Genomic DNA, 16,720 nt, shown 5'->3' on the forward strand with positions numbered 1-16,720 from the left:
TTTCTCAGACCACATTGCTAAAACTGCCCAGTCCTGCATTTGCTGGAAGATCAGGCCCTTTCTTTCAGAATATGCAACACAACTCCTTGTTCAAGCTCTTGTTCTGTCCAGGCTGGAATATTGCAATGCTCTCTTGGCAGGTCTTCCAGCCACTTCTATCAAACCTCTACAATTAATCCAAAATGCTGCTGCAAGATTAATCTTTAATGAGCAGAAAATAATGCCATCACACCTCTGTTCATCAATTTCCACTTGCTACCAGTAACTGGTCGCATAAAATTCAAGGCATTAGTGTTTTCCTATAAAACCACTACTGGCTCTGCATCTCTTTATCTAAATTAATTACTTCAGAGTTATGTGCCCTCCAGAAACTTGCGTTCTGCTCAAATCTTCATCTCAAAGAGGCACAATATCACTTTCACAGACTTTTAAATGAAATGTTCCCTCCAGGTGGAATGAACTGCCCATGTCAATCCCAGTCCTTAGCCATCTTCAAGAAACGACTCATAAACATCTTTTCCATCTTTATTTGACCCTCTAACATTAGCTTTCTGTTTGAAGTGTGAAGAGATGTGTTAATGATGTGAGTTTGAATTCTACTTTATTTATCTTCTTCTTATATTTTTTTTCTTCTATCTACTTGTTTTTCCTTGTCTGTATGTGTGTGTATATATAAATACCTTGCTACATGTACTGTGTTAGGCTAACCGAGATTTGTCATTTGCACTTACATATTGTTGCTCTTTTGTTTTGATTGCTTCTACTGTCCTAAATGACCAAATGTAATGTAAATGTAAAAGAAGATAGGAATTATGCTTTTGTAGCAGATTTTTGAATGATTAAGGAATAATACAATAGTTCTTCACATTAAAAATGGTTGTCAGAAGCAATATTTTGTGGAAATATAAATGCACATATTTTGTGGAAAACTGTGACATGCTAGAGCAAAACATGCACAATTTTTGGAATCGGCACCCCAAAGAAAGTTCTGGATTTCATTAAGCAAATCAGTCATTACATCACTTAAAATTGTGCATATGTATAATAATTTTGCATGGATACCTACTGAAACTGACACAAAGAGAAACTCCATGACCTAAGGCAGTAACCTTTTTATTAATTTAAATTTAATGCAGATCAATGTAATACAGAGTGCACATGCAGTATTTCATTTTTGATATATATATATATATATATATATATATATATATATATATATATATATATATATATATATATTTATTTATTTGAGGTGCCATACATGAAAATGATCAGCAAGTTTAAAAATCAAGCATTAGTAAAAGTGGCACATGACAATAAATCAACAATTTCTTAATTTTGAAAAGAAATCGAGCCCTATCCTGATATAAACATACAAAACACTCAAACAAGTTTAAAAAAAATTTAAGAAGAGATTAAGAAAATGAGGAAATTATATCTGAGGCATTGTGATATGAAATAATGCTTCCAAAACAAATGCATAATTCTAATAATTTGCATACTTTAAAAGGAGTGCTTGAAGTTTAAAAACACTCCTATTGTGGACCAAACCAAACCTGTTCATCTTTTTCCACAACAATATGACCATAGTAACTTGTGAATTAGCACACTGACCATAAGTATTGATTAAGCTGATAAACAATCACAATAGAATATAAACTACAGAGTACAGTGATAGGACAGAGGAAATTCTTTACAATAAGTTCAAATCAGCTGGTAATACTGTTAATTTAACATGACTGATAATACTCATGACAAAAACAAAGATAGTATTAATAAATGTTTGTGCCTTCACAAAAGTATTAATCCAACAAGATTTAGGAAAAACAACTGACTGATTAATCAATTGATTGAAATTAAGCTAGGAAATGCTTTGTGCATAAGACAATCTGAACTGACCTACAACAGTGACAATCGGATTCAGAAAGCTTCAGCTCACTTTGATAAAATCTTTGCAACTGAAATTACAAGCAGCCTCTCAAATCTTCGAGGTATGATGGAAAATATTAAGGGGATATTGATTATAATCAAGCATTTATAGTCATCACTCTATATATTCATACAGTAAACTGCTAGTGTAATATAAATTATTTCAAGTATCATATTCAATGGATTTCAGAAAGTCAGTGTGCTTTGCTGCTGTGACTTCAGGAGGTACCAGTCCTCTGACAATATATGGTATTTGAAAATATAAATTTTTCAGCAGACAAGCTCATGCACCCCTAATATATTCTATTCCATAAGTTCTGAAAGAATTCAGAACAATGTTAGAGTTATGATGATTATGATAAAGCAGCGTTAAACCTGTAGCACTAGCACTGTACTCACACTTTAGGTTTTTGTAGTAGATATTTCATGAATAAATTCTGTGCAAAATACTCAGAATATCAACTTAATGCTAAGCAGCAATAAACAAACAAAAAATGTAAATAAAATAAAAAAAACACCTCAGTATTTTTCAGCATCATCACTAACCCTGAATGTCCCAAAGTCAGCTTTGGACCTGAGATAAATGCAACAGCGTAATTGTTTTTCTTTGTCAATGATTGTTTTCTAAGAAGTGGCTCTCAAGTTCTCTCATTTGTATAGCTGCCTGTGTGTTGGTCACATAATTTACATGAATTATTGTGATTATTTACTTGCTTATTTATATTTAAAAAAATTAATGTTATTCTACTGACCGGCCTGACAGCAAAACTGGTGGGAATATGGCTAGAGGTCTCACTTTCTGACCCCAAAGAACAGCTTCAATCACGAATGATCCGGGTCTGAGATTCTTTCTCTGTTGATATCAACACAGTCTTTCAGATCTTACCCTCTCAAATCAGAGTGGAATAGATCATCATTACAAAGTCTTTAAGGGCTGGGGTGTGATTTCAAATGGCTGGCTGAAATTCCTGACATGTTAAAAACAAAGCATTCGGTTACACGAAACAAACTCACAATGAACCTCTTCAGCGGATGGCACACAAGTGCTGCTTAAGACAATAGCTAGAACCACAACAAACAGATAAAAGTGTAAGAAATAACAAAATAATTAACAGTTAGTGACCATTTTGATTACTATATATAAAAATGTATGCAATGACTTGTATTTCTGGATGGCTTGGAACCATTATGTTACACGTTGGTGGAGATCTTGTACTTCGGTGACATGTTGCTGTGGAACCACATGAAGCTGAAAATGACACCCATCGTTTTAGGGATGCTCTCATCAAAGGCAAAGGTCATGGCTTCCAGAAGGGGAACTTTGACCACCTCGATCAATTCGCCCTCTTGGGGTTTACCTCCTCCCTCTCCGACACGATTCTCCTCAGACACCTCCACATAGAACATGGTCTGCTTCGAGCCAGTCACTCCAACTCCTGACCTGTGAGGGAGCAAAGCACAAGGGACTCAGGACACCCGATGATAACCAGCCAAAAAGAGCAATACGAGAACACAGAAACCTGGAGATGCACTGCAGCCATAAACTGGGAATGCAACTATGAATATTCTGTTTTGCAAGATTTAAGCTAATGAAGCAGCATTTGAGTGAAATAAATGCTAATGCTAAATACAACGCTTTCTTATTTCAAATGTTATTGAACCGCAAATTTACAAACGGACCTCTCCATGATGTATGTGTGCTATCAGAGTTAGCACATTTTTAACCTGATTTAAGCTAAAGAAGTCACATTTTTGCTAAATATTAATTGTCAAACAAAGTTGTTATTAGAGTGTTTTCCTGATGTTGTAACTTTGATAAGGTGTGTATTTTAACATGATTTAAGCTAAAGAAGCCACATTTTGCGAAAAAGTTACTGCTAAAAATGTTACTGTAAAGATACTGTACCACTTTTGTCAAATTGTACTCCTGATGTGAAATGTAATCATAGTACATTTCTCTTTCCCCATTCAGATAAGAACTGTACTTTCACTTCTAAGCTTATAACCAATCTAGAAACTAGCTGCCTAGGGATGTTACCCAGATGGCCAGCAAGTGTACTAACTGCCATCAAAAGCACTTGCTCATGAAGAAGAAAAAAAAAAAAAAAACTCCCATCCATTAAACCACTTAAACCGATTGAAACATTTCTAGATGAGGAAATATCCACCATTGAAGCAGCTCTCTAGGTGTGAGGACCTGACAGCATTGAGAAAGACCTCTCATAACATAGCATCATCTGGTAAGCGCCACTGTGACTGAGGTGTTACCTCACCTGAGACTCTGTCATGGAGACATCACCATGGAGATCTCCCTGACACCCTGAGAGAATTACAGAGATGGGAAGCTTCTTCCTAGTATTTTGTAGTCTGACACAGATTTTTTTTAAATGAGCTCATGAAATATGGAAGAAAATTACAAGGTCGTGATGCCTGCAAACCATCGAAGTGATGAATGATGGCCTGAGGCGGCAAAAATGGAACAAGCCCCGGCAATCACTTTCTAGGATATGTTTAACCACAATGGGTGCGTTGCAAAACATGACTCTACAATTTGAGAGGACGAATTTCAAGATAATCTTCAGGACTCCACTGGGTCTGTCAACAATGAGGAATGGGGTCTATGTTGACACCCGCTCATGAAGAATAGACAAGAAATGACAAATTAACTGTTCTGAACCCCTCCTGGGGCTCTAAAGGGGCCAGCAGATACAGCACTTCTATGGTATTTCTATTACATCTTGTTTACATGTTTTCAACACAGAACATAGAATCCTCCTCTCTTTAGGAGAAAGTTTAGCTGATGTTAATTTTGCAAATTGAAAACTCAATGCGGATTACTTATGTTGCTTCAGTATAGCACAAAATAATTTATAATTTAATTTATGTGATGTTATCCTCAACAAACAGAACAACTAAAATAATGAAATAATCTATATTTTTATAGAGCCAAAGTGCTTTGGGATAGAAAACTTTTTTATTTTTTAATAAAGCAGTTAAAACTTTTATTCAGCAAGGACATTTAAAATTGATCAAAAGTGACAGTAAAGACTTTTTTTTTTTTACTTTCTATTCACCGAAGAATCCTGAAAATACAGTTTCACAATTTCCTCCAAAACATTATGCAGATCAATGTTTTCAAACTTCATAGAAATAAATGTTTCTTGAGCATCGAATCAGTATATTAGTATGATAGCTGAAGGATCGTGTGACACTGAAGATTTAGCTTTGCTAGGAATGAATTGAATTTTAAAAAATTATTTTAAAATATATTAAAATAGAAAAAAATATATTTTAAACTGAAATAATATTTCACAACATTATAGTGTTTAACATTTTTGACAAAAAAAGAATGCAGAAAGAGCCACTTTTGGCTGCTTTAACCAAGTTAACATATTTATTAAGCAATCTGGTTGGTGCTGAGGTCCAGTGTTTAGTCTAAATGCTCAAACGGACAGTGTGTCATTTCCTCATCGTCTTCTCCACACCACTTTCTGTTCCCTTTTGCTTCTAATTACTAAAGGTGAAAAGGGGAATAAAAGACAATTTCACTGATTAATACAATCAAACAGAAGTAGTTCATCCTCTCTCTGCATTCCTTTATGGCACTACCCAGCCAATAAAAGCAGCAGGTGCAACGTGAGGTCCACAGGTCTTTAGGATGGCGCAGTCGGCAGGTGCGTCTGACCGAGTCTGTGTGTGCCAAGTGTGAATTTGGGAGGAGGATCCTTTGTGACTCCATGTGGTACTTAAGCTAATCAGAGATAGCTGTGGCAAAGGTCACGATAAACAGCACCAAGCAGATGTTGCAGGCTCTCTCTCTCTCACACACACAGGTGTGTGACTGTGGCAGGTGTGAGGCGACAGGGGTTTACGATGGTCTTGTCAATAAGAGACTGATAAGAGCATAAAGCAGCACTGTCACTTCTTCTTTTACATAAGATTGGGACCCATTTAACACCTGAATACTTTACCTGAGGTTCTTTATTCTGGGGGTTTAGGGTTGGTAATGGTAGAGATGAAGGTTAAATATTACATAGGGAGAGAAAAATCAGTTGAGGAAAAAAATAAAATAAAAAATTCAGCCATGACAGAGTGCAGTATCACCAGACAGTCATACATTCCTTTCACACACACTCTCTATTGTTCAAAAATTTGGAGTGATTACGATTTGTTTAATGTTTTTGGAAAAGTCTCTTGTGCTCACCATGGCTGCATTTATTAGGTCAAACATACAATAAAATAGAGGAATAGTGTGAAATATTATTAACTTTTTTAAAATGGGGTCAAAAAGATTTTTTTTTTTTTTGTATTTGGTGTAATGCAATGCGTTTATGTGGTCATAGGGGTCAAGGCATCATATGAAGTTGCTAAAAAGAACATTATTTTGTATATTTGGTGTTATGCAATGTGTTTATGTGGTTTAAGGTTAAAAAAACACATTATTTACCATGTACTGTACATTATTGTTGCTCCTCTATGCCCTGCCTTCTGAAACGCGTCGATTTTTACAAATTCTCATTGTTCTGAAAAGCGATGTATATGCTGATTGGCCAGCTATCCAGTGTGTTGTGATTGGCCAAATTCCTAAAGAGTGTGATGGAAATGTTACGCCTCTTACCATACCAATGCTGAGTGTCCCGACGCAGTGAAACAAAAACAATGAAACCCATAACAAAAGATTCATTTGCTGCATCCAGCGGGGACATAATTACTGATTATAATGACTGGGGCAGATGTGGCCTAATGGTTAGAGAATTGGACTAGTTACCCGGAGATCACCGGTTTGAGTTCTTGGTGCTGGCAGGAGTTGTAGGTGGAGGGAGGGAATGAACAGCGCTCTCTTCCACCCTCAATACACATGGCTGAAGTGCACTTGAGCAAGGCACTGAACCCCCAGTTGCTCCCTGGGCACTGGATCTATAGCTGCCCACTGCTCCGGGTGTGTGTTCACAGTGTGTTCACTTCTCACTGCTGTGTGTGTGCACTTGGATGGGTTAAATGCAGGGCACCAGTTCCGAGTATGGGTAACCATACTTGGCAAAATGTCACGAAAATTTGAATATTCCATTCTGAGCTTGATTAATTTTGAGTATAAATACTGGGTACCTCTTGGGCTATAATTATATTATAAAAATATATATCACTTTCTGACTGATCAAAATTAATGCCTCCTTGCTGAAAAATGTTTTAATTTATTTTTTTTAAAAGTATGTTGATAGAAATAGTAGTATTATATTATAAAAGTATAACAGTTTCTTCTTAATGGACCATGTGTAAAGGATAAATATATAATCTGAAAGCTGTGAGAAAATAACGAAAATAAATAAGCCTGCACAAACCTGAAATGACTTGTTTCATTATCAATGTATCACTGACAAGACTGCTTGTGTTATTATTAGCCACTTTCACACTTGAAAGCTGCTAAATTTCCTGAACAATTTTCCCACATCCATTATTAGAAAAAGCAGCAGCTTTCAGCATTTTATACTCATTGATATCTGACACCGTTTGCAAGAAATAATCTCTAACCACAATCCTACTGAATTTTTTTTTGATGACATTTCTTAATACAATGTTGCTAGCTAGCTACATCCTGCTTGACTCCGAATCACATTGATAGCAGTGATATCAGCAGTGATAGCAGACTAACTGTGTGATTTGCACCTACGAACTTACCATAAGATCAGAGATCAGACTTATTTATGAAGGGTTCTCACCTGTATGATGTGATCTTCCTCAGTTTGGTGACTGGCACATCATAGCCACACTCTTCCAGCACTTCCTGTCTGGCAATCTCTTCCAAGGAGAGGTCGGGTTTGTCCACTAACCCTGCGCACAGCTCGTAGGTCACGCCGGCCGAAGCAGGAGGTTGGTGGCTTGACGTCTCTTCGCTCGTCTCCCCTGCTTTGTCCTCTTCTGGTACTTTAGGTTCTGCTGGGGTGTCTTCTGCAGACTCTTCCTCCGCAGGCTGCAGGGGATTTGCTTTGCTTCGCTCCCATTCACTCATGTATACAGCTGTGGAGAAGATGTGTCACTCATCATTAAAGACTGCATCCAAACACAAAGACAGATGAGGAAACATTGGAGTACATAAGCACTTTGATTGATAAGGTCTCGGACGTTTAAGATCATGAAGGCACAAGTATGTGTTTGAAGAGAATTTGCAAAGAGGTCAATAAAGGTGCCCAATATAAGGAGAAAAAAAAACTTTTTATTCACATTGGTATTTATATACAGTACAGACCAAAAGTTTGGACACACCTTCTCATTCAAAGAGTTTTCTTCATTTTCATGACTATGAAAATTGTAGAGTCACACTGAAGGCATCAAGGGCTATTTGACCAAGAAGGAGAGTGATGGGGTGCTGCACCAGATGACCTGGCCTCCACAGTCACCGGACCTGAACCCAATCGAGATGGTTTAGGGGTGAGCTGGACCGCTGACAGAAGGCAAAAGGGCCAACACGTGCTAAGCATTTCTCGGGGAACTCCTTCAAAACTGTTGGAAGACCATTTCAGGTGACTACCTCTTGAAGCTCATCAAGAGAAAGACAAGAGTGTGCAAAGCAGTAATAAAAAGCAAAAGGTGCTACTTTGAAGAACCTAGAATATTAAATATTTTCAGTTGTTTCACACTTTTTTGTTATGAATATAATTCCATATATAATTCCACATGTGTTAGTTCATAGTTTTGATGCCTTCGGTGTGAATCTACAATTTTCATAGTCATGAAAATAAAGAAAACTCTTTGAATGAGAAGGTGTGTCCAAACTTTTGGTCTGTACTGCAGTTTAGAAAAAAAGAAGAAAAACCTCTATGCATTTTATATTTAAATTTAACTACTGTAGCCATCACCTAAAAATAACAATATTTCCCAATAAGATAAGAAACCTTTTAATAATAAACCTTGACCTTGTTATAATAGTGATTGGTTGCACAATATGTCTATAATTTTAATAAGTCTATATAGTTTTTATAAAGTTTTAGTTATTTTAGACCTTAAAACTAAAACTAGATGAAAATTTGAAATCTTTCTTTGGCAACTATAAAGTTAAAGATTTTTTATATTTAATTTCAGTTAATGACATTTCTTTATGGTTTTAGCTTTAGTTAACAATAACCCTGAGCTGAACTCATAGTTCACCGCACATAGGGCTGAACCTACAACCTATAGATATCTATACCCAGATCTTTAAGTACTATGCCCTTTAGACAAATTTACTGTAGATTTGGGACTGACTGAGAGCTCATTTAAAGAAAAGCCATCCTTCAATAGACGTGTTCTTATGTTTCCCTGCACAAGGCCTTTCTTTTCATTTCAAGCATTGTTTGAAGACTACAGAAAAAAAAAAACTGTAGAAAGACGTCTCTCTTTCAATGCAAGGCTTTCCTTCCATTCTGAGAAGCAGGACGCCGTCCCTGGCGAGCATGTATACTGTAGAACAATAGTGAAACAGTGTAGCGCGGGGCCAAAGCTTCACAGAGAGCACTGAAAAATGCTCTGTTTGCACGACGACCATCAACATGAAAAATGTTCCATTGTGAGAATGTTATTGTTTTAGAGGCTTTTTTAGAGTCTTTTAGGGCTTTCCACATCGCATTAGGTCAATATATGCTTTTGTGGTCTTCTCAATGTGTAATCTAAACATTGAACGTTTCATTTAGAAATGACTAAAGACGATACAAGGTCACTAGACCAAATACAAACACTTGAAAAGTCTAGAATGTGCAATCAATTTGAGAGAAATGACCTGAATGGATGTGGCAAGGTTATAAACTGTATTGTTTATAAATGTTTATCATATAATGTTATTCTCAGGCAAACCTGAAAACATATCAGATGTTTTTAAAAATCTGCAGAAGAACAAAAGATCTTTCATCATCTCTTTTAAGTGTAGATAACAGAGGGATCTGAGTGTTGTACGTCACTTTGTAACAAGATCTAGTATAAATGAAGCATGTGTGAAAGTGGTTGAAAAATCATCTTTGCAAGATCACCGTACAATGTCAAGTTGTCAAATCATGCTATAAAAAGAAAGTAAGAATAGCATATTAAAATAAGGTTTTAGGGATGTTTTGAATGTATCTGTGCCACACAGGATCTTTGGTTGTGTGGGATAAAGGGGAGTATAGCTTAGAAAGACAGATTTTGAACACACACACACACACACACATTATAAAATCCAAAATCAATTTCAGAATTTTAAATGAATTTGAATGAACAAATGAATGCAGAATTGAAATACAAATTTAAGGAAACAGAATTGCATTAGCCGTGCTTGATTTCTTTTAATTAGAATGATAGGGAGTGGAATTTACTAAAATGCAATACAAATTCCAACTCATTAACTGAAAGGGAGCCATTTCTTAATTTCCCTCCACAACTCTGAAATCTATTTGAAAACCTTACAGCCTTAATCCTTCTGGTCTCGGGGATGTAAAACAATAGGCTGTACAAAACATTCACTAAGTTGGTTTGGAGAAAACAAGATTACAACTCACATCAATCAAAATCAAAGAATCAAAGACTGTGGAATACATCAGGAATTAACAAGGACTGCAGGGTGTTACCTGGGCGGAACTGCTTGACCAGGATGAAACAGTGTGAGGTTGTGTTGAAAATCAGCACAGAGACACTGGAGAGAGGAAACAACAGATTTAGAAGTTTAGTTGGCATTTAGAGAAACAGTTTGCAGAGTACTTGACAATAGTTTCCTTCCTGTTAATGCACCCAGTCCTGCAAGAGCAATAACACAACTGGTCCAATAACTCATCTCATTTAATGATAAATAGAGAAAGTGGATGTGAGGATGTGTGTTGGAGAGAGAGGCACATAGACACCCTTGCTCCATTTTTTTTTTGTCAAGATTGTTGTACTAATTGAACTTCTAGAGATGGATCTTAATAGTAGGAATAATTGAGGTATAGTTAAAGGAATAGTTCACTGAAAAAGAAACTTTGCTTAAAATTTACACACCCTCAGTCCATCCAAGATTTAGATGCTTTTGTTTCTTCATTGGAACAGATTTGGAGAAATTTAGCATTGCATCACTCGCTCACCAATGGACCCTTTGCAGTGAGTGGAAGCAGATAATTGCAAAAAGCTGAGTGTTTGTAAGAAATAAAGCAAACATCAAGGATTTTAACTTTAAACCATCAACCAAAATAAGTCCATAATCCATAGTAACATTTCCTCAGTGAAAAGGTGAGAAACTAATATAAAGCTAAATGTCTCAAAATCTTATCTCAAATCTCAAAAACCTTTTGGGGTGGTCTGTTCCATTACGTTGTGGACACATTAATGAAATTTCGGCAAAATTTTCTGCATTGCAAATGCATAGCAATGTACATTATGAATCACAGCCTGAAGTCTCTTTCAAAACAAGCAGCATTCCTATTGGTCAACACGGAAAAAACGCAAAATTCACAATTGTTTGATAGCGTCTTATTAAAATGGCTGGATTTTGCCTGCAAAATTTGGCAAATGACATTAAATGTGACCGCACCTTCAGAGTGCAAGATTTGATGATTGTCACAGACCTCATATCATTCTAAGCTATAAGACGTTGTATTAGCGTGATTGTTTCAATGGCGATGTAGAGAGAGACTGAGTGGGGAAAGCGGATATGTCTGTAGAGGCAGGAAGCCCTGCCCTGCCTTTCCCATGATGAATGCGTGCCAGAGATTACCACACAGCCTGAATATAAACCTACACACACTCCTGAATCTTAAACACAATCTGCACTCACATACAAGCATTTGTTCTCTCCTGATTTTTTTTTTAAGTCTTAGAAAAGGAATGCACAATAAGGTATATCAGCAGCAACCAAGAGTTTTCTTACTTCTCAATTCTGATTATTTAGTTAATACTCTTTTTCTGTATTTTGTTCTTAAACAAACTTGTTTCTTACAGTTAATCTTTAAAACCACTAATAGTTTAGTGATGCACCGAAATTTCAGCAACTGGACCCACCATAATCTGAAGGTTTGAGGCCTGATTAAGAGGGGTCCTGAGGAGGAAGCAGCACACATCCAGTGTCTATCAGATAAGATCCTCCTTTTATTTCCACTGTTGACTATCCAAAATGAAGAGTGCAGTCTAGGTCAAACCTTAAAAACTGTGCAGCGGATAGGTCAATGCCCCAGCGAGCTGAGGCATGTCTGAATGGCGTGCTCCTCGCCATTTCACCTCTCTCCTCTGAAAATACTGTCAAAGTCATGCAGGACGTGTCACACACCGTTAAGCATGTTGTCCATTAGGGGTGTTTGGTGCTTGCTGCAGGATGCAATGATTTTGGAGCAGCAGCAAAGAAAGCACAGGACTGGTACTCCTGATATATAAGAACCAATAACATCAAATACACAACACTCTTGAAAGTCCTCCCAAAAGACAATGGCTACCAACTTAACCTCCCAAACACCAGCAGAGCTCTCAACAAACTGGGGCAGTGGCACTAATGGCCTGAACAGATGCTGATCTTAATGGCTTTACCTTTCAACTACAGATCACCTCATTCATCAATCCACCAAACAGTGCAACAAAACAATGAGTAGGTCAAATGGTGACATCAAATATTTAAATAAGTGCCTGCATATACAAAGTTTGGGGTTGGCAAAGTATTTTTTAATTTTTTAAAGATGTTTATGCTCACCAAGGCTGCATTTATTTAATAAAATTGTAAAAACAGTAATATTGTAACCTACTGTGAAAATGTGAAAAATATTTTTATTTGAATACAGTTATTTGTACAATTTAATTTATTCCTGTTATGTCAAAGCTGAATTTTCAGCAGCCATTACTTCAGTTTTCAGTGTCACATTATCCTATAGAAATCATTATAATTCGCTGATTAGGTGATCTAGAAACATTATCAATGTAGAAAACAGTTTATTTTTCTTTTTTAAACAATGTCTTTACTGTCATTTTCGATCAATTCAATGTCTTTGCCAAATAAAAGTATTGCCCTCAAACCTTTGAATGGTAGTGTTTGTCCATAACATGGAGCACAAAATAAAACCAATCGCAGTTAATTTTGTTCAGCATCATGCTTCGGGGCTTGGAAATGCCGCCATAATAAGCTCAAACCTTGTCTAAAGTCAGGCACAATGTTTTTTCTTTGTTATAAGAAGAGCATACACGATGCTTAATAAACACAGGGATGCACAGCAGCACACAAACATGCCAAACATAAAAAAAACTTAAAGGATTGCAATGCATACATTTTTTTGTAGGCAAAAAAAAAAAAGAATTATATATATATATATATATATATATATATATATATATATTAGTGCTGTCAATCGATTAAAAAAAATTAACTAATTAATCGCACAATTTTTTAAAAATTAACCGCGATTAATCGCGATTAATCGCAATTAAAAGACTGAAACTTTTTGGATATGTAAATGTAAATTGTAAATAATTAATGTAAACTCAAGACAAAGAAACTATTTAAATTCAAAATATGACTGTTTATTGGAATTTTTGTTTAAGTTGTAACACAGATTTTCTCATGTAAACAACATACCTGCAATAAACCATCAATATCCTCCAAATGAACTGTTGGCTTGAAAGCCATATTTATTACAGAAATAAAAACACAGGCATGTAAGTACCATTTGAATTTCAAAACAATCAATGCCAATAAAAAACAAAAATGATTTCCATGTTGAATTCTAAGTGGACTGCAAAAAAAATCCAAAGTATAGTCATTGCCAGTGCTTTAAGTGGGCCAGTATGCACTGGTACCGCCACTTCCAAATATAGCTCTTGAGTGTACCGCCACCTCTCCATGCGCCCAGAACGTGCTTGTAAGCGGTACGCTCATTTGGACCATCTGTTTTAATAGAGGTTTTAATCTTTTACCTGCACTGCCGATTTTCAGAGCGCCCTTCACAATGCAAGCTTCCTAATTCATCCCACCGAGAGCAGAAACTACATTACCCATTCAGCCTTAAGTTACAAGTGAATAGCGCATGTGTCGCTTTTCCCACTGTTAAGTGTCAACAACTCAACGTGGCCGGAGAAGGTGTGTAAAACTCGTTGTGAGTTATACTAAAGCAAAATCTTGAGTATTTATTGTCTGATAAACATTAAAAACTGTCTGCGGAGGTTGAGTCGTCCTGCAGCCCCCGCTGGCTGCTCATTGGCTGCAGCATCTTTTTTCTAAGTTCTAAAAAAATACCGTAGACGACAAGGCACAAATTTAGATATTTCATTTATCTAATTAATCTATAGCCTATGCACAAAGACAATATGATCTTTTTGTCCCCTTTTTGTTTTAAAGCTTGATGAAGAGAGAGAGCGCAAGTTGCTGCAGCTGAGGAGGACAGTGATGCGCGCGTACAAGAGTGATTGACAGTTCGCGGCACTGTGTACAAAAAATACTCCGCTACACAATTATTATGTTATTTTCGTTTAAGCTTATTAACGTTAGCGTTACAGAAAGGTCTGATTTACGCACTGTTACAGTCATTGTTTTTTTTTTTTTTTTTTTTAAACAATGACATTTGAGTTCATGATTTTAATGTTGCTGTTTCTTGTGGCAGACTAAATGAAGAGTAATGCTTCTTGTGGCAGACTGAAGAGTAATCCGTGTTTTATACTGAAACTTTCCGTCTAGAAGTCCTTCCTTGGTCTTATCCATATTTCTTTGCACGTTGAACACACATAGGCCACAACTGGAAATAAAAAAAAAACTGCAACCGCGTTAATTGCGTTATTTTTTTTTAACGCGTTAAATATTTCAAATTAATCGAATGCGTTAACGCGCTAATTTTGACAGCACTAATATATATATATATATATATACACACACACACACACACACACATACATATATTATTAATTCCTCCATTAAAAATTGGTAGTCAAATAAACACCGGGCCTCTTATAGTGGCCAGAGGCGTGGTCAACACGGACAAATAAAGGCCGGTCTTAAATAAAGGCCGGGGGAAAATTTGTGCAACAGAGCCAGATAACAAATGTACACGCCCACTGCCAGAGCACTTCTCGTTCTCGAGTCAAGAACTGGTTGCATCAGTTTTCGGATCACCAGTACACTGAACCGAGAACCGTTTCTGTCGGACACGTCCGATTTGGGAACCGAGGAGCTGATGATACTGTGCATGCATGATTCAGCGTAAAGCAGACTGATACAGAGCACGTCTGAACCGAACTTATTCTTTTGGTGATGGATTCTGAACTGATTATGTGCTAATGTTATGATCTCTGTTCACTGGAACGCTATCGCTTTTAATTTAAAATGGGTTATTTAAAACAATTACTTATCAAACAGATGGAATTAGAAATAAAGGCCTGCCTCTAATAAAAGGCTGCTTCAAATAAAAGCCTGTTACCTTCTGCAGTTCAGGTTAATAAAGGCCCCGGCTTTTATTTGAGTAATTACAGTATATATAAATGCCTACATGTCACAATGGATAGTCATCACATGTATCAGAATTAGGCTATTTGCTCGCACCCGAGCAGCTCCGTTTCATCTCAGAGACTCGTTCTGTCTTTGCGCTTGCCAAATTCCGCCATGTAAATAGCAAATCCGTCATGGCACGAGTGCAACTGGCTCTTAAAGAAAATGGAAGATGAGACTCGGAGTATTGCACGTTACGCTCAACAAACACCCATTACTCATTAATAGAATAGGGACAACCTGTTTAGACCATGCGCCCGGGTGCGCCAACCATTTTTCCATCGTCAAAATAGCAAAAGTGGATCTGGACATGCCCTGAGTACACTTGCGCCGTGTGCTTTACACTTTGCATTTAGATCATTAAAATAGGGCCCTAAATATTTCACATACTTTTGAAACTCCAGTGTTTAGCTGATCCTGGGTTTGGCGTCACGGCATCTTTGTTTCTGGACAGAATTAGAAGAATGCGACACACACGTCTCCTGGAAATCCTACAGAATTCAACAGATGACAACTTTGACACTCCTGAAGTTTTTCCACTTTTGTGCCATATGCATCAGACGTTTAACCAACGGTCTGAGGCTGGGACTATCTTCAGCTCCACTCAGTCTTGTCCTTGCATCTTGTTCAGAACAGGTTTGACACTGTGGTTTGATTTTGTGACAATCTTTTCAGTCAATTTGAGTTTCTGTTCTTCCCATTGTCGTTTGAGCTGTGCTTGTGGTCCAAAATCCAGGTCCACATAGCCGTTCTGACTGGCTGTCATGTTCTTAACTAGCATTGTCATTTTCTCACTTTAGATTTATTGAGGTCAGAAAAATGACTTGTGTTCTGAATGGTTAGAAAATTGGTTTCAAGCCCATAGAAATCATGTTTTGGTTTGCAAACCATTTTCTCACAGACACGGTCCAGATGCTCTGCATCGAATAACAAAGGGCCTTCTTAAGAAACCTAATATATGGACATACTGTAACTCTTTCTATAATATTGGCCAGAGACTTTGTAAGCTGTTTTGTTCTTCTTACTGACAATGACTGAATAACCAGATAGCTCCATGAGAAAATAAAAATGTCCAGCAATATTGACACATGGTCCACAGAGGTACTCAGTCCTCACTGATAGCTTTAATGAACCCTGTTTGAAAGGTCAGCTGTGATCTCAGGGGAGCGGTTGACAACTGGAGTGGTACAAAGGGGTTCCTCTTAGGTGTGTAATGACCCAAAAACTGCTTTGGGTCAGTGGGAACAGAACTGAAGTTTAACTGCTTCTACCTCTCTCTTGGACACTTCACACCTGGTCAGGGATCAGCGAGTGCACTGAAGACAGGTGGAGGGTTACAAACACCTATCTAAGCCTACTAAAAAC

The 16,720-nt window shown here is 37.0% G+C and overlaps 1 protein-coding gene across 1 annotated transcript in view; it reads right to left on the minus strand.

Moving 5' to 3' along the window:
* Nucleotides 1-1,403: 1,403 nt before the first annotated feature.
* LOC113063350 (uridine diphosphate glucose pyrophosphatase) overlaps nt 1,404-16,720 on the minus strand; it is a 35,119-nt gene continuing 19,802 nt past the window's right edge. The window contains exons 3-5 of the mRNA XM_026233664.1: nt 10,500-10,564; nt 7,647-7,944; nt 1,404-3,370 (exon numbers count right to left, since the gene is read on the minus strand). Coding sequence (XP_026089449.1) covers nt 3,121-3,370; nt 7,647-7,944; nt 10,500-10,564 — 613 coding nt within the window. The 3' untranslated portion in view covers nt 1,404-3,120. The remainder of the gene's footprint in view (nt 3,371-7,646; nt 7,945-10,499; nt 10,565-16,720) is intronic.

This window comes from Carassius auratus, chromosome 45 (genome assembly GCF_003368295.1).
Source record: "Carassius auratus strain Wakin chromosome 45, ASM336829v1, whole genome shotgun sequence".
In the NCBI taxonomy this organism is placed as follows: domain Eukaryota; kingdom Metazoa; phylum Chordata; class Actinopteri; order Cypriniformes; family Cyprinidae; genus Carassius; species Carassius auratus.